We start from the raw sequence: 18,759 nt of genomic DNA on the forward strand, positions 1-18,759 counted from the left end.
GTGTAGCAGACACTGGTTGCAGACACGTACATAGTGACAGGGGCCAAGGCAGCCAGCAAGGATTGGGGCCAGCTGTGGGCACACTGGCAGCTGTGGATACCTTGGCTGTCAGCATGTGCTACTGTGGCCACTGGGTCTTGCCATGGGCACAGGTGAGTGGAGGCAGGTACTGGAGGTGTGCAGGTACACAACTAGAGGGCTAGCTGCAAGTGAGCCCAGTGGTATAGGCCAGTGACTAGAGAAGACTGAATCTGGTCCCCCAAATAGCTGTGGGGCCCTTGGCTTCTATGACTGCAGGATCTTGCTACAGGTGCATCCAGGGCAGTGGAGGTGAGTGATGGGCATAGACTAGCAGCATGCAAGTGCACAGCCAGAACAGCTGGCCCCAAGCATATGCATGTGGTGGGAATCAGCCAAGGGAATCTAGCCTGATGTCTTCCACCCAAGCAGCCACAGAGGCCTGGGCTGGCTGCTAGTGAGGATCCTGGGCTACAGAGGGGGCAGGGAGGGGAGGGAATAGGGCAGAACTCAGGTAGTTGGTGGTCTGCAAATGCAAACACCTTGAGGTGAAAAAAGGTAAAATCTGCAGGGATTTCTTGGCAGCTATGTTGACAGTTGGTTTCATCAGTGACAAAAGATGCTGGATTCCTCTGCAGAGTGGTTTACAGGGAATCGTGGTTACTCCCACTGTGTGGCTCTTTTTGGCAGCCTCTGCTATTTTTCCTTGTTCCTAGACATCTCCATACATCTCAGCTGTGCTGGTCTCTGGATGGGGTGAAACCGAGGTGGATCCTTCACGTGGTGCCCCAGAAGACGGGTTGTTCACCCCACCCTGTTTTTCCCAGTCAGTGGAACTCTTCCTAGCTGGAAGTGCGCTCTTGGCCCTGAGCAGTGCCAGCCTGGGGGATGGGATGATGCAGGCAAAATGACATTATTCTTCCTTCCTTTTCCTGTAGTTATTTTTAGGTTTCTTTGTTCCACTGTGTTGCTAAAGCTTCTTAAGTGGACTCCTGAGCTCTCTCAGAACTGTTTTTGTTTGTGATCATCTGTCTGATTGTTGATTTTTGTAGGGGGCTGGAGGCTGGGTTCTCCTACTCCAGCATCTTGGTGATATCACTCCCCAAAATGTTTGATGTTTTAAAATCAATATTTGGCAAGTACAGCATGATACTGTGATATTATCAATGAGCATTTTCCCCCCTAGCAAACTGTGCTGAAGGGTAAGTAAAATACACTATCATAGAAAATTAATAGATTATAAGCATGGTTACCAGAGCATATTTTAAAGTTGTTTGTGATTATTCCATTTACTTAACTTATAGGGTCTAATGTGAAGGTATTACTTTTCCATTAAAACCCTCAATGTATAGGTACATATGACTAGGTACTGGAGAGATACCTAGAATCTTGAACTAAGAATTAGGGAAATAGTTTCACATTCAGCTGCAGTGATTAACTTGTAAATATATTTTTTATACGTGTAGAACATATCTATTAGATGAATCCCTAAGAAATGGAAATTAATGGGTATATGGATTTTTATTTTGATGGTTATTGCCACAGATTTATACTTTATACCAAGGTACACTACCACCAATAGTATATGAGAGGAAAACACGTCTTTTAGTTCATTTATTAGCTTGTTCTGTATTTAACAAAATTACTGCTGTACTTCGTTAAGGCCCTAAATGGTATGCTGGTGAGTTGAAAATGTTCTCATGCATACAGCTTTTCCTTTCTCCAAAGTGTCAGCTCTCATGCACTGATATATTGGAAAATTTGGCTGTTTCTATATTGGGCTAGCCAAAAAGTTCATTCGGGTTTTTCAAAACCCGAACTTTTGACCAACCCAATAAAATGAATCATCCTTTTAAACTTTTTTTTCCCCTTCTTTCCCGTATTTAATGTTGAAAAATAAATCCCCTACTCTTTTCTTCTATGTTGGGCATAGGGATGGAGAAAGTTGAAAGGTAGAAGGAGACAGTATTAAGTAGGGAGGAAGTAGGTTGGTGATAGAGAGTTATAAGTTTTCATTGAATTATTGTTTGTGAATAATATCTATTATTTGTTGAGTGCTACTCATGTGCCAGGCACTGTTGTAAATATTTCACATGAACTGTCTCATTTAATCCTTATAGTCACCTTCTCAGGTAGGAATTACTATTTTCCCCGTTCTAGAAATGAGGAAACTAAGGCTTTGAGGGGTTAATTTCCCCGAGGTAATTTCTAGTGAAGGGCTTGTAGGTTTGGGCTCTTTTGTTCCTTGCTGCCTACCAACTGAGATTACACCTGTTAACACTAACTAATTAGAGCTCACATTTAGTTAGCACTTGTTAAATGCAAGGCATTGTCCGAACTGCTTTATATGTATGAATTTATGTACCCCTTATAATAACAACCTTGTGAGGCACATGCTAGTGTGATCCTCATCTTTCATGTAAGCAAACTGAAGCTCAGAGCGTTAAATAACTTTGACAGTGTCCCCAGCTATGAGAGCCGAGATTAGAACCCAGGCAGTCTAGCTCGAGAGTTCACACAAATACTGGAAAAATCACTGGCATGGGAGTCAAGAAATATGGATCTGGATTTGTGTCCCAGTTGTGTCATAAGTGAACCTGGGGGGAAATCCCTTTTCGTCTCTGGAACCCTGTTTCCTCATATGTGAAAGGAGGGCATTTGTTCCTGGATAATTCCTGAGGCCCTTCTTGCACTAACATTTTAGAATTCCTCAGATAAAAGGGACTAAGCCAGTCTGCTGCTTCTGATTCATCAGTTATTAAGGACAATCTTAGACTTTAGCAGCTATGTTATCCCACAGCCTCTGAGACTGTACCTAGAAGATGCTCAGCTGCTGCAATTTAATACATGGTCCTTTCCTAGTACATCAGGTGCCTTTGCATCTGTACAGAACAGAGCTCCGTACTCCAGTGCATATTGCCATTTGAAAGCTATTTATAAGGAGGTGTCACACTACCCCACTGTACATATGGGTGGAACCTCATAAGGAGAAAAATTCTTAAATTAAAAACAGTTGCAATATATATATTTCATCTCCTGCTAAGTTAAGGAAAAAAGTTTAGCTATAATGTGAAGTGCATGTATTTTCTCAGAACAACTCACTTCGTCATCCAGCTTGCCCTGTTAAAGATCTGTTGCACAGATTTGTAGCCAAGTTCTTTTTTTTTCAATCTTAAATTCTTTTTTTTGAATTTTTGAATTTTATTTATTTTTTTATACAGCAGGTTCTTATTAGTTATCCATTTTATACATATTAGTGTATATATGTCAATCCCAATTGCCCAATTCATCACACACACACACACACACACACACACACACACACCGCTTTCCCCCGCTTGGTGTCCATACGTTTGTTCTCTACATCTGTGTCTCAATTTCTGCCCTGCAAACCGGTTCATCTGTACCATTTTTCTAGGTTCCACATACATGCGTTAATATACGATATTTGTTTTTCTCTTTCTGACTTACTTCACTCTGTATGACAGTCTCTAGGTCCATCCACATCTCTACAAATGACCCAATTTCATTCCTTTTTTATGGCTGAGTAATATTCCATTGTATATATGTACCACATCTTTATCCAGTCGTCTGTCGATGGGCATTTAGGTTGCTTCCATGTCCTGGCTATTGTAAATAGAGCTGCAATGAACATTTTGGTACATGACTCTTTTTGAATTATGGTTTTCTCTGGGTATATGCCCAGTAGTGGGATTGCTGGATCATATGGTAATTCTATTTTTAGTTTTTCAAGGAACCTCCATACTGTTCTCCATAGTGGCTGTATCAATTTACATTCGCACCAAGTAGCCAAGTTCTTGAGGTAGATTTTTTTTTCAACATTTCACAAAATAGGGAAACATTCACGCATTTGCTGGCATTAATCATCTAAATATTCTGAGCGATCTCTTCTTGTTTTGAACTGAATGCAGATTCAACTAAACTGATATTTTAAAATAAATAATTTGAGGACTTTGTACTGTTACATCTCCTTTTACTTTTGGATACTTGCCAAAATCTAGATGAGGAAGGATGAATATAAAAACTAGATCCTTTTCATCTACTTCTGCACATTTAAAGGGTCTAAAGTTAGCCTGGATTTTATTTCTCAGAAAAGAAATTTGGATTACCTAGCTTCTTTATTTATTTATTTTTTAAAAATTTATATTTCTCCAAACCATACTAAAAGTAAGATGATATGGTATTCAAAATTGATTTTAGAAGGAGAAAATTAAAGTGGGTCTTCAGGTTCATAAGAAGTAAAACTTTCACCCTTAATGGTGCCATGGTATCTGTTAGAAAATTCTCCACCCACAAATTGTTATCAGGAGGACATTTTTCCTGTTGGCCTTTTCCTTTGATCTGCCAGGTACCATGCATATTGGTTGGAGGCCTCATTTGTTCTATGAACACAGTAAAGCACCTAGACTTACTGTGAAATCCTGCATAAGTCTCTCTGAGATCCTTTGTCTGTTCTAACCCGTACTGCTGAGTTTCCCCAAATCCTTTTGGAAGTAAAAATGAGATCTAGCAAAGCACTCTGAGCTTCTTTGGGGGAAAAGTGATAGAAGATTTTTGGAGCTTTTGAGTCTAGTTATATTGAGTATATTCTTTTCCTTCTCTCTTCCAACCAACTTACATAGAAATGCAACATTAAAAAAACACAACAACAGGCTACAATCAAAAGCAAACATTATGCCCTTTCCTTGAATACACAGATGGTGCTTACTCTGTTTGATCTGTTACCCATTCTGAGTCTGTTAGGAAAACATGACTCCTCTTCCAAGTGCATGCCACTCTTCTTTAATACAACATGCTTCATCTCTGTGAGCATGGGAGGTCTATTTCTGAACCTGCAGCTGCTGCTCATCTTCACATGAGCAGCAGTGTTTTCCTCCATGTGATAACGTTTAACCCCTCCCATTTTGTTGCATCTTGTCATTGTCAGGCCAGCGGCTTTCACCTCTTCTGGATCTTTCACCTGTAATCACACACGATGCTTTCGGTCAGAATTCTTTGATTCAACTCTGCTTTGCCTTAATCTTTCATGGGGGCCCATAAAGTGTTACCCATCTTCTGGGGGCACAGCAGCCCTTTTCCTTCTACTCCTCCTCCCCAACCTCACAACTGCTTCAATGTTTGTGACATGAGCAGCTCACTCCCCACCCAGGGATTTTACAGCCTTTGTGCTCTCTTTAAGAACTATCGTTCTTAAATCTGTGATCTGTTTTCCTGGATAGAATGTGATTTTTCTCATGATTCGACTCAATCTGTAGTGATAATCTCTGCTATTATCTGCACTGTTTCTCTTTTCATGGACAAATATACCTTCTGTCCCATAAACCTTTAATGAAGCACATGGCCTACGTTTATTCTTCTTCCCTCTTACTTTCTCTTTTTGTACATGCTTATAGCATCTGCAGACTTGGTGTATAGCTGTAGGTCTGTTGGTATTTTCTGCCTTCTCTCACTTCCCCTTCTCTGCTCCCTGCTATTGGTGGTCAAATCCTGGATTTTCCTGTTCTCTAAAAAGCCACACTCACCATCATCGTGATCATCACCACTGGTTAGATTGATATTTCTCAGACCCTGCCTTCACTGTGTTGCTCGCATAGCCTAGAGTCTGGGTGGCTCTGGAGGCTTGGGACTCTCAGCCTGGTGCTCTGTGGTCATACCCCCCCCCCATACCCTCAGTGTGGTCAGATGAGTCCTCCCACCCCACCAATAGAGTCTGGGTTCTCACTAATACTGTTTCACCTTCACCTCTCCACAGCTTATCTTGATTGCTCTAGCCTCTGAATTGCCGTCATTCTCATGATGTGTGTTATAGGTCCACAATCTGTTATCTACATTTATAAAAATCTCTAGGCATCTGAAGGTTTTTTTTTTAAAGTTATTTATTTATTTTGGTGGTGTTGGGTCTTTATTGCTGGGCACAGGCTTTCTCTAGTTGCGGCAAGCGGGGGCTACTCTTCATTGCAGTGCGCAGGCTTCTCATTGCAGTGGCTTCTCTTGTTGCGGAGCATGGGCTCTAGGCGTGCAGGCTCCAGTAGTTGCGATGCTTGGGCTCAGTAGTTGTGGCTTGCGGGCTCTAGAGCGGGAGGCTCAGTAGTTGTGGTGCACGGGCTTAGTTGCTCTGCGGCATGTGGGATCTTCCTGGACCAGGGATCTAACCGGTGTTGCCTGCATTGGCAGGCAGATTCTTAACCACTGTGCCACCAGGGAAGCCCCTGAAGTTTTTTTTTTAAACTCATTTTGCGCCAAAATCTGACCTGAACTGTTGACTCTCATGAAGCTATACAGAGTCATTACTTTCTTTACTTAATGTGAATGCTCATATTTCCATTGCAGAAATATTTATATGCTTGATTATGGGGTTCTGTATGGGGTTTATATTTATAAAACATCTCCAGATCCTTCTCCAGAAGGGTCTGGAGATGTTTTATAAATATATGGAATAAGTGCATATCACCTTTCTAAAAATCTGAAAAATTTCTGAATTCCAAAGTACGTCTGTTCCTAAAACTTTCAGATAAGAAACTGTGGATCTGTAGCACTTTGAGGTTATAATCAGATTAGATCAGTAGGTGTTTATATACCTACGGCATGGTAGGTACTGTGGTAGAAGAGAAAAAGTAGAAGCGTAAGACAGGTTTCCCGCTTTTGAGCGGTTTGCATTCAAACTGTGTTGCTTTGTTGTTTAACTGTTTGGAAGACAAGACACCTGAAACAAGGTTGTAAATTCCTGGAGGGCAGGGGAACAGGTAAGTTCTTTGGCATTCCTATTGGTAGAGTATTACTAATGATGAGGTTATTTCAGAGGACAGACTATTGATTTCCAGCCCATTTAGAGAAGACTGAAGTTCACCTCTGTGGAGCTCAGTTCTCATAAACAGCAGCACCAAAATTCCCATCAACTCTCAGACCAGGTATCCCAAACAGGATGGCACCTCTCACGAACACTGTGTCTGAACTAACTACACAGGACTAAGGAAGGAGCTGCTGCTGCTTCAATGGCACCTGCTGGTGGCCCCCAAGGAGGCCCCTCTAGGTAAGATCCATTCCAGCCAGGCTCACCCACAGCCTAGGGCTATTCCAGCTTGGGCAGGGACTAGGTAACTATGTCACCTTAAATGCCATTAATATGGAATTAATTTAAATATCTTTTAAGTTGATATTTTAAAAATATGATTTACTCCTTCTGCTTTTTCCCCCAGAAGTTCACATTTAGTTCTTTGTTTTAAATAATGGAAATGATCATGTCCTAACAGACCGACTCCTTTCAGTATCCAGTGAAGGAATGTCAGTTGAAGTGGTATTTACAGATCCGAGACTTGGCGGATGACCTGTTATTTGTAGTTGTTAGCCTGTTCTAGGGGCTAATAGAAAATACTCAGGCTTTGTTTGGCCATTTAAACTATGTGGGCATGAAGACGAAATGCTATGTTAACTGTCATTTACTTTAGTAAGCAGTGTTTCTTGCCTGATAGAGGAGTGGCATCTAATAAGAGCATATATTGAACACTCAGTTCTGACTCTGTTGAGTAAACTGAAGGCAAACAAAAGATCCTTGACTCATTTTCTTATCTCCACTGGAAGGATTCCCCTCCTTTTGTGTCATCGACTTCACCCTCCTCCTTAAACCACTGGTGCTGTGAACTGTGTTCCAGTCACTGACATGTTCTGGTCATGCTTAACCCAGGAGCTGGATTCCAGCCCAAGGTACCTTTGTGCAGGTTGCTCAAGACGTTAGTGCCTGTGGGCAGGGAAATGCCAAACTGGGCTTACAGCTACTTCTCTATTTCAAACAGAACTGCCTACTTTGGGCTTTATATTTACAAAATTGCGTCCCTGAAGGTTAATACTAGCTTTCCATAGCAGATGATTTCTCTTCTGTCTCGCCTTCTTTACTGTTACTAGGTTATCTTCCTTTAGAAGAAGAAATAGTGTTTGTTACCTAGATTTTCTTTTTTCTTTTCAGGAAAATGATGAAAAATGCTTTTCAATTAAATGTAAGACCCCAAGGGAAAAAATACATGTAATTATTAACTAAGTATATTCAAGGATCCTTTAGATTGTTCATGGGTTAGTAATCATTAAGCAAACAGATAAAGACCTATTCATGTTTTATTTTCTACCTTTTAATTACACCCTCAATAGAAGCAGTAGATTATTGGTAAGGGAAATGATTCCTGCATTATCTCACCTTTCAGTAGGAAGGAATATAAGAGTAGTGGTGCTCTACATTTAGTATACTGCATTTTGTTTCACAATCTAAAATATGTTGAGTGTTAAAGATTTTAGGAGGCCCTTTTTACTTTTTTATCTTTTTGCTAAGAATAGCGTAACTTATTAAGCACAAAGAAGTTCTTATGAGAGTATCTTTTCCCAGTGCCATGAGTTCAGGAACGTTGGATCAAATATGAGATTTGGGAAGGCTCATATTGATAGTTTCTAGAGAGGAATTAGAATTTGGTTTATGAAGATAGTATTTCTGCACATAGTGGCTTGGAGTACAGTACTGTGCCTGATATAGAAGAGGTAATTAACACCTTCTTTGAGGGCATCTGTGTGCATGGATGAAAATACATTAACGGCTCTGGATTGAAGGTTTACCTTGTGGGCAAATTTGGAGATAAAGTGATATGCGTGGGTAATTTGGTGCAGTGTTAAGGCAAGGGGTTGAAGAGCAAAGATGCCCATTGTGACAAGGACAGCACAGCATTCTGATGTTAACATGTGCAGGTATTCATTAGTTGTGGAAAATAGCACATATGAATGCATAATCATTTGATTTGTGTCCTTTAAATGGGTATGATTTATGATTGGGGGGACATCTTAGTATTGTATGTGGGTGTCTCATTCGCCTGCAGATAATTTTCCATCATCTTTATCATCTGTCTGCCTTAATTAGGTACTTTGCTTTGCATACATATTACAATTTAGGTGAAGTATCATTTTCTTGTGTATTTTAAGGTAAGCATTAGTGAGACCATAGCCAAGATAAGAAATTTCATTAAAATGTGTCATACCAAATTTTACATTGAAAAATTAAAATCTAGAATGTATACTCAGTAGAAGTAATGAAATTTATTTACCAGTGATAAGAAGGAACACTGTCTTCCTTTTGGATAAGAAAACAGTTTCAACAACAACTAGGCAGTTATAATTCTGTGGTGACTTAAGACAAACCCAATGCTGCCTTGTAGGATAAGATATCTAATATTCTTCTGTCTTATAATAAGCCTCATGATTAAGCATACATTTGAAAAGTTTGCCATGAGGACATTCTGTAGTCATTTCTGCTTGTAATTGCGTCATTGCAATCTTTAACATTATAAATTAGGGGACTGGACATTGCTCTCAAGGTACCAACTATCAATATATCACTGAAAGGTATAAACAAACAATAAAACAGGAGAGGAAATGCCCTCTAAATTAATTTTATAAAGTATTATCCTACAGCAAATGACCATTATGTGTTCAGCCCTGGGCTGAGGCAGAGGTAAAACTCTGAGAGTCCTAAACTGCTCAGGAAAAGCCCTGCCTTTGTTTTTTTTTAATTGAGGCTGGAGCCCAAGCAAGAGGGGAAGTAACTTAGGCCATAGCTTCTGTTTGACCAGTTCAGATGAAGAAAACTCGGAGCAGCTTGCAAAATTGTCAAGTACTGAGCATCGCAGTCTCTCCCCTCAGTTTTATGCCCTCTCCCCTTCGAGTGCCCATTGTGTTCTTGCTTTTGAGTCCCCTTCTGCAGTCAAATTAGGAAGATAGTGGATATACTCAAGGTAGGAAGATAGGTAGCTTTGTGTGATGGTTTAAGACACAGACTTTGGAATTACATAAATACAAATGTGAATCTCAGCTCTACGAACTGGGAACATTGCTTCAACTCTCTTGAGCCTCAGCTTCCTCATCTTTATTATAGGAACAATAATAAAATTACCTTTAGGACATGATATAAGAATATGAGGACATTTAAAGCATATTGTACAGCACCTACCTTAAGGGGCAAGGAGTACGGGAAGAATCTTTTGTCAGTCCTTACAAGTTACAGTTGTTCTTTTGTCTACGCAGAGCCTAATGATGTCTATTTTAACCATGTTGACATTATTGAGCCAATTTCTTTGTTCCCCTTTTCTCTTCCTTTAACCTTAGATCCTCTCCTCCAGTCTTTATAAGATTTCTGAATACTGAGGATCTAGAACCTATTTTCGTGGTGTTCACACCCTTCTCTTGAACATGTTCAGACCTAACTCTGCCCTATTCTTTGCCGTTAGGAATTTAGACCCCAGCGTTTCTAGTCCAACTGACACAGCTTTCACAACGTACTCTAGCACCAAGACTTTTGTGGTGACCGCTGACTGAAAGTGGGAGTCACTGAACATCTACTCTGTGATAGCACCATGTGAGGTTTGGGGGAAACCTGCCAGTCTCCTTCTTAGAGTGTTGACAGGAAAGGATTTATAGGATGGAGTGCATGGATGGAACACAGAAATGAACCTTACTCTCTCAGAACTTGGGAAAGAGGAGTTATAAGCAAATAAAATCTCAAGTCTTGGGGAATAACATCCAGGTACACTTTATACATCGAATCTGTATAATGTGTAGTGGCAATCTGCATTGATCATGATTGATTCTAGATATTAGAAACCTAAGAATTGACTAAAAATCAGTAAAAAAAAAAAATTCTCAATTTGAAAGGAAAAGGTTGATTAATAACAGCACCCCTTTGACATTCACAGAGGAAACTTCACAGGCTTTTGAGAAACCCTACATTCTTAAATACCCCTATCTTTTATAGAATTCATATGTGAGTTGAGAATAACAGAGACACAGCTTAACAGTTGCTATGCTCATTAACGAGCTAAATGACTATTCCATGTCAGAAATCTCCTCAGTCTTCATTCAAATTTGTGTCTCAACAAAGTTACAAATTACAACCTGTCATAACCTTGTAAAATTCACTCATGAATGGTTAAAACCAGCAATGTTAAATCTGTGAATGCCAAGGGTCTACTGTAATAATAAGAGACATTCATGCGAGTAGCTTCAGTAATTATCGTGGAGAACAGTAACAATTATATATCTCATTAAACAAGTGCCTAATTAATGTTGTTGTAAATTTTGCTTGATTAGAACACAGTCTCTATAGTTGTTGCTCATACAACATGGCTGGCTGCCCTCACAACTATTAATAAGAGTGAAAGGGAAAATTGACTTTTGGTTCACAGTTTTAGTCATGGCTTAGAGAGGTACTTAATGGATAGGAATGTAATATCCTTTATGCCTTGAGGAATCCATACTTAGTGAATGATGTATGATAACCATTTATTCATGTGTTAATTCCTTTAGTGTGGTGAAATCATATATCTATGGATTAGGATCTCAGTCATTAGAACACAAGTAAGCAATTGAATATTGGAGTCGAGAAACTCCTGCATCAAGGACAATCTGTTATAAAGTATTTATTGAGAATTTACTGTGTCCTTGCATCACGCCAGATTCCAGACTATGTTGGTGAATTCCCATTTAAATTCACCTCCATGTGCATGCTCCTCCAAAACGGAATGACTGTGATAAAATGGAAGGGTATATTTTTTTTTTAAAAAAAACTCAACTTTATTGAGATATAATTGACATAACACTATGACCCATTTTAAGTGTACAGTTTGATAAGCTTTGCCAGTTGTATACATTCATGCAACCACTACCTCAATCAAGGACATTTCTATCACCTGAAAAACTTCTCATACACACCCTCTACCACGACCACCCCTCCTTGACACCTCAGGCAACCACTAATGTGACTTCTATCACAACATACTAGTTATGCTTTTTAAAAAGAATTTCACATAGAGGGAATCACAGCATGCTTTTTTGTGTCCAATTTCTTTAGCATTATATTTTTGAGATCCATGTTGTTGCTTGAATTAATTTCCTTTCATTGCTGAGTAGTATTCCATTTTATGAATACACCATAATTTGTTTAGACATTCAACTGTTGAGGGCTGTTTTGGCTTAAGGTTTTGGGATACAAGGAATAAAAACTTTAGTTTTCTTTTTTTGTAATATCTTTGTCTGGTTTTGGTATCAGGGTGATGCTAATCTCATAAAAGTAGTTACAAAGTGTTCTCTTTTCTCCCATTTGCAGAAAGAATTTAAGAGTAGTATTAATCCTTTAAATGTTTGGTAGAATTTACTAGTGATTCCATCAGGGCCTGGAGTTTCCCTGTAGAAAGAACTTTGTGTCTTTCAAGACATTACAGGTAGAATCATAGTAGTTTACTAATAAATTCATTATTCATACATTCTTCATATAATCTCTACTCTGAGATTCTCTGGTTTTATAAAAATAATGAACATTAAAATATTTGGCTATGTCTGGTGTGCTGTAAGTGGCAGTGTAAAGTTACCCAAGGATGTGATGTGGCTGCTTGAATTGGGAAGGTAGCAATGGAGGAGAGACCAATTACAAACTAGGTATGAGGTTGTGGGGTGCTTAGTTTACCTTCCCTTATTACAACCTTAGGAACTGAGGGAAGATGGATGGTCCTTCAGCAGGTTATGAGTTTTAGGTATCTTATTAAGTGGAGGTTTTAAGAGGTAAGTTAATAATGACCTTTTAGAATTTAAGACAAAGTTTTAATAGATATTTTCATTTATCTCTTAAGACGGCAAATTCTTGAATATGTTTGCATGCCAGGAGGTAGGAATCCATGGCAAAAAAAAAAAAAAAAAAGTTGAAAAATAAGAGAATGATATGGAAATTCTTGTAGATGTGGGAGTGATTTGCACTAGTTAGAAGAAATCCTGTTTCCTCCAGGCTTAAGAAAATTCTTGAAGAGACAGATGTCAGTTGGAGCTAGGAATTGGAGGGAACATTTTAGAGAAAAGTTTGGGAAGGTAGGAGAATGTGTTTAACAAGAACAATGTTTACAGTTTACAGATCACAATGAAAGAGTCTGAGCAAAAGGGAGACATGGAAGGAAGTACAGAGCATTTTGAGGGTGAAATTATGAAACAAGAGAGAAGACCAAAAGGACTCCAACTTGGTAGTGGGGATAATGGTTCCAAATGGAACTCTAGTTTGAAGTTCTTCTACTGCCAGAGCAAGCAGAGTATCCAGGGTGATTGTAGACTTGTTGACAAAAGCAACTTGAAATCTTGGTTCTGTCGTCCCCGAAAATAAACCTTAGTAACTCTAAAAGCTCTGTTTATGGGGTTTTAAAATATTATCTACATGGAAACAGATTAAAATATAACACCTAGTAAAATGTAGAGGTTTTGGTTTATTTGTTGAGTCAGAGAAAGTAAAAATATTTATTAAGATAATATATAATAAAACTTGAAAAACTAGTGTCGTTAGCACCTTGGAAGACAGGAATGAAAGTCTACATGACTTTAGTAAATCAGGAAAGTGAATATGGGTTTGTAGCTCAATAGAAATTGTTACAGTACATGTAAGTAGGGAAATCAAAATACGTATTAGAGATTCAGAGTATCCCAAGGCTTTCTGGGAAAAAACCACAAGAATAATAGAATAATATATATCATGTATCCATCAGTTAAAGTATTATAGGTAATTCAGCTTATATATACCAAGCACCAACCATATGAAAGCACCAACCATATGAAAGCACCAACCATATGAAAGGCAAGACCCTTTTCTGTATACTGTGGTGATTAACTTTATTAAAAAGTCAGAATATGCAACGTTTAGGGTAGTTTATGGACTAGCGGAAAGAGAGCACAGGTACCCAGAATTTAGATTGAATTTAGTTCCTTAGGTATCTTGTCAGAAGCTAAATGGCCACGTAATGCAGAGGCAAGCACAGCATGCTGTTGCATAGCCCTGGTCCCTAATGCAGGGCCATCCCTAGGATGTGTGGGGCTTCTGTCTGTATAAAGAATTTGATTAACTATTGTACTACAAAATTCATGGGCTCATGTGAAGTATAATGATTACTGATGAAGGGTTACAATATTGGGTAGAGAAGAAGAACTTAACATTTGCTAATTGTCCATTCAGTGCGAGTGAAGACTGTTCATGGTGTCCAGACACCATTTCTTTCTGCTCAGTCCTAGGAATTCTCTTTTCTTGTCTAGTATTTTCAAGTGTACCACTTCGGGCTGATTTTATATCTCAGGCCATGAGAAAAGGTTAGCAATGCTGTTATTGCTCATAAAGCCATGGCTCATCTAAAATAGCCAAGCAACAAAAGAAAATGCTTATTTTAATTTTAGGTTATTTTTTTTCTGAGTCTGTTTTCCTTGGACCAGCACCATGTATGTAATTTGTGAGGCTCAGTGCAAAGCAAAAATGCAGGGCCCCTTGTTTAAAACTTAAGCATGTCAAGATGGCGATACAAGGTCCATGAAGCAGGCCCTGCCTTGGACTTTTACCAGTGTGTACTGTCAGTATCAATAGTCATGTGGGAAGCAGCCTAGAATCATGCAGAATGTGACAGGGGGAATGAATTTGTCACAGATAACTTACAACTTGGATAACATGGCATATGATATAGAATATCAAGAGTTGATAGTTCATATTTCAGTGAAGTTATTGGTTAAATGTTGAATTCTTACTGTTGCAGAACCACAGGCTAGGGTGTGGGGATGGAGGAGGATGACCAAAAGAGGTTCACTGTTTACTAGGTTGAAAGATACAGACATTAGGAACCATAAAACTGACAGAGCATGATGTCTGCTTGTTTATACCTATAATGGAGGTATAAACAAGAACAATAGGAAAAGTAGGAGTAAATAAACTTTGGTGGGTAGTGTGGAAAAGCCTTTTAGGAAAAAAGAAAATGACTTTAGTCAGACCAAGATGGGTAGTATTTCAAGTGCCAGAGGTTAAAGTGGCAGACCTTCCAGACAAAAAGGACAGCATGAGCAAAGACAGTGAAATGAAGAGCGTGTTGATAGATATGCCTACATGCTGGGACTTTCAGGCATTCTTTTGTTATATTTATTGAACATCTGTTTTCCAGGCACTGAGCCAGAAGCATGGGTATAAAAGTATAGGTTTAGGAATCAGACAAAGCATCTACCACTTACCAGCTGTGTGACTGGAGACACATTACTTAACCACTCTGAGCCCCAGTTTTAGTCATCTGTAAAATAAAGACATTGGTTTTACAGAATTAATATAAAAGTTAAATGAGATAATGTCTATAAATACTCCAACCAGCACCCTCAATCCAGTGAAGGAGAAAGCAAATAAATAATTGTGATAACACATGCTGTGAAAGCACAGAAAGGAGAGTGGCTCTCTCTGTCTGAGGGTTTTGTGCCTCACTTCCTAAAAAGGGATGATATTTGAACTTGGGGCTGAAGGGTAAGTATGTGTTTATAAGCGAAAGGGAAGCTGAGAAAGATTCTCTTAGGCTGAGGTTTGAAAACGATAAGCCCCTTTATGATCTGTGTGGGGTTGGAAGACAGGGAGTAGCAACAGGAAACAAAAGCAGACCATGTATACGTCTATAAAATCTTTCATTGCCACTCCAAACCCTTTTTAGTCAATTCAAAATATCAGACTCTTCCACTGAGAAAAGGCAAGAGACCTGTGCTGAATGTTACCTCAAGTAAGATGTAAACAAGTTTGCATGAGAGCTTCTGTAGCAGATGTTCTGTGTATTTTCTTCCTTCTACAAGAAGTTTGGAGCCAGGAGAGAGAGACAACTCTCAGGAAATGTAGTTGCTTTTCCCATCCTCATGTGGAACATTTTGCTTAGTTGGCAGACATTTAACAAGACATGATTGGCTCTTTTAAAAACAGGAGTCTTAGCGGTCTTGGTTGATATGTCTTATCGTGCTTGGTGCTTTAAAGTGCATGTCTTTTTCTGTCTTCTCCCTCCAGACTGAACACTTGCCTCTGCAGACTCAGTTCAAAGGAAGAGAGGTTGGCAGTCTCCAGCGCTCTGTAAGTAACATGGTCCTCTAGTAGGGTCAGCCCAGGCGGAGCCAGGGACCACCATGTTTATTAAAATACTGTTTTATTTCCATGAAATTTCATTTTATTCACCTCTGCTATCTGACCATTTGTGGTGTGATTCTGTAAAGTCCTTGAGCTTGCTTATTCCTCTTAGAAGTAATCAAGTTTTACGAAACCAGTAACCTGACAGAGGCTCAGTACCAGACACACCATAGAGCATCAGGGAGGTTCATTTTATGGTGTCAGCTGTGACCCAGAGTTAAGCAAGGAAGAAAGGTCAAGACAAGAGGCTAGCTTTTGACAGCATTTCTTAATCCTCAGCCACGTTGGGCATATAGTCAAATACCAGTTCATTTCACTGTGTCTCTTCCCTAATTCCCCAGTGCTGAATCCTGAAGCTTCTTTTGGTTTTGTTTTGGTTGTTTTAATTCTCTTTATTATCTCATGCATGGATTCCAAGCTTGAGCCTTGCTGAGAGACTCCTGCAGTTCACAACCTTGTTTTTCTCCAGTTTACCTTAATTGATACCAGTTCCAAATTTTGAAACTGACCACAGTCCTCATTAGTCACAATTTTCTATTTAGGAGATGCCACCACTCTTGTACAGGTATTGTAAGCAACAAGTGACTGGAAAATGATAAGTTGTTGAACTTTACCTTGCCATTCAATAGCTTGTGTGTAATGAATTCTGTTCTTGCCTGTGTTTACCCAAGAGCTAGAAAAAATACAAACAGCTGCTCTGATAATGTAAGCAATGTTTGAATTTTTAGAATGGACTGAATAGCAGAAGATTTGACTACGAAGGTGAGAATCCAGTGGGGGAAGATGGGATTCAGCAGATGTACCCCCTCTACAGTCAGATGTGCTACCAAGACGGGAGTCCTGGCAAGTGTCATCCAAGCCGTGACCTGGAGAGAGTCTACATCAACCCACGGGAGCATTACGTGTGATTGTCCTCTTTCTCCAATGGTGTTCTAACAAATGTTTATTCTTAGATTGAGGGAGAGAAACTGAGGCCAATAGGTATGCTTTTATTCTGTCTCGTATAAAACAATCCCAGTCTAAGTATATCAGAAGTAGTGATGAATGACTTGGAGCCAATAGCACATTTCTTCCTTTCATTAAGAGTTTCTTAATCACCAGCTGTGTTTTTGAACTTGGCTCTAGCGTTATGTGTTTCTGTGATGATGGTGTTTAACTACTAACATTTGGCCTGCAACGGCATGTTCATTTAAAAGTAGAGCATCTGCCTGGGATGACAGCGGTGATTCTCCAGAACGAAAGGCCCCAGCTGGGAGTATTAACCTCACTGGGTCTCAGGCAGACCAGCCTGTTCATCTGTAACTCAAATGGGCAGGAAAAGTAGCTCAAAATCCATCTCACTAATTATTTAGTTGGGATTTGGCTTTTCCTGACATGCTTAATACAATTACAATACCTCCTTACAAACAGGAGGCCTGAGAAAAGAGGCAAAATTTGTTGTTTATCCCAGAAACAATAACAAAAGGCAGTTCGGACCTTCAAGTCTGTTGGTTTCGTTTAGACTCTTGTGATATTGTAATATGCATTCCTTCCTGATCACCAAGGTCCTGAGGGATGCGTATTTCTTGCTATTATCGGCCTAATCTTGATGAGCTGTGTGCTAACCAGGGTTCTTCTCTTACTCGGTCATTGTTCCCACAGTTCTGTTCTTTATAGTCCAGATTAGCCTATTTCCCACCTATTAAATTCTAGAAGCCCTGTCTAAATGGTGGACAACCTTGAGCCTTGAGCCCTCTTTTCTGTGGTATTGTATATGACAGACTCAGCTTTCACTACTGAAATTTCTTTCAAGCTAATCCTGTCCACACAGGCTTTGGCTACCCTTTGCATTCTTCAGACTTTTTATTGTCTGTGTTTTATCTACCTCAGAAAAAAGCCTGCTGGAAAATCACCATGAAATAACCCCTACTCTTAAAACCCAGCTAGAGAATTTGAAAACCTAAAAAAACAAAAAGTGCCTTTAATATGGCATATGTGCTAAACCCACATGTGGTCCTTGATCCCTCTTCCCCTACTTTAACTGGTCAATAATAAGAGTAAAGAGATACTAAAATGCAAATAATACAGTGACTGACTTAACAGTCTGGAGTTTTCTCACTCCCCTTTGCCAACTTTTCCTCGATGAGCTTGAAGGTAGCAATTATAGTGGGGTGAGCAGAGGAAGAAACACAGGTACATGTGCAAGTGTCAGTCATCTGCCCTCATATCTTAAGAAAAGCATTGCTTTACTATGTGTTCTGGAAGATTATGGGTCTGTCACAGATATAAAAAACACTGCAGACTTGTCATGTATTAGGAAAGAGTGACATAAACACTAAAATAAAATAGTACACGTTTCCAACCTAAGCTTCAAGGGAATAGGAGAATATTAACATAGATTTCTAATGGGATACCAAAGATACATTATGATTCACGTTTTGCTGGCTGTAGTTCTTGCTTGTGTGTTTGTTTCCTTTCTTCAGTTGCCATGCTTTGTCAGACAGATTATCCAGGTTGTTCTACAGTAGTAATACACCACCCCCCTCCATTACCTCGGTGACCAGCAATTCTGTAAAAGATGATGGTTATGTGGAATCAAAGGGTAAATTCCAAGGACCATCATTGCTGTTTCACTATGTTACCTCAGAGTTAGTGTACTGCCCTTGCTAGCAAGCTGGCACAGAGAGAAGATATCTGACTTTATTACTTGGAATCCCATCAGTGAGTTAATGTAACTGAAGGTGTTGGGATCCTTGTAGTTGTTTTCCAACAGAAAGATGACT

The 18,759-nt window shown here is 39.4% G+C and overlaps 1 protein-coding gene across 1 annotated transcript in view; it reads left to right on the plus strand.

Moving 5' to 3' along the window:
• The window catches only part of NECTIN3 (nectin cell adhesion molecule 3), a 128,081-nt gene extending 110,383 nt beyond the window's left edge, over positions 1 to 17,698 (plus strand). The window contains exons 8-9 of the mRNA XM_029214225.1: positions 15,881 to 15,943; positions 16,726 to 17,698. Coding sequence (XP_029070058.1) covers positions 15,881 to 15,943; positions 16,726 to 16,905 — 243 coding nt within the window. The 3' untranslated portion in view covers positions 16,906 to 17,698. The remainder of the gene's footprint in view (positions 1 to 15,880; positions 15,944 to 16,725) is intronic.
• Positions 17,699 to 18,759: the final 1,061 nt, after the last annotated feature.

The sequence above is a fragment of the Monodon monoceros genome, unplaced genomic scaffold (assembly GCF_005190385.1).
Source record: "Monodon monoceros isolate NGI ecotype Baffin Bay Population unplaced genomic scaffold, NGI_Narwhal_1 Super_Scaffold_11, whole genome shotgun sequence".
Lineage (NCBI taxonomy): Eukaryota > Metazoa > Chordata > Mammalia > Artiodactyla > Monodontidae > Monodon > Monodon monoceros.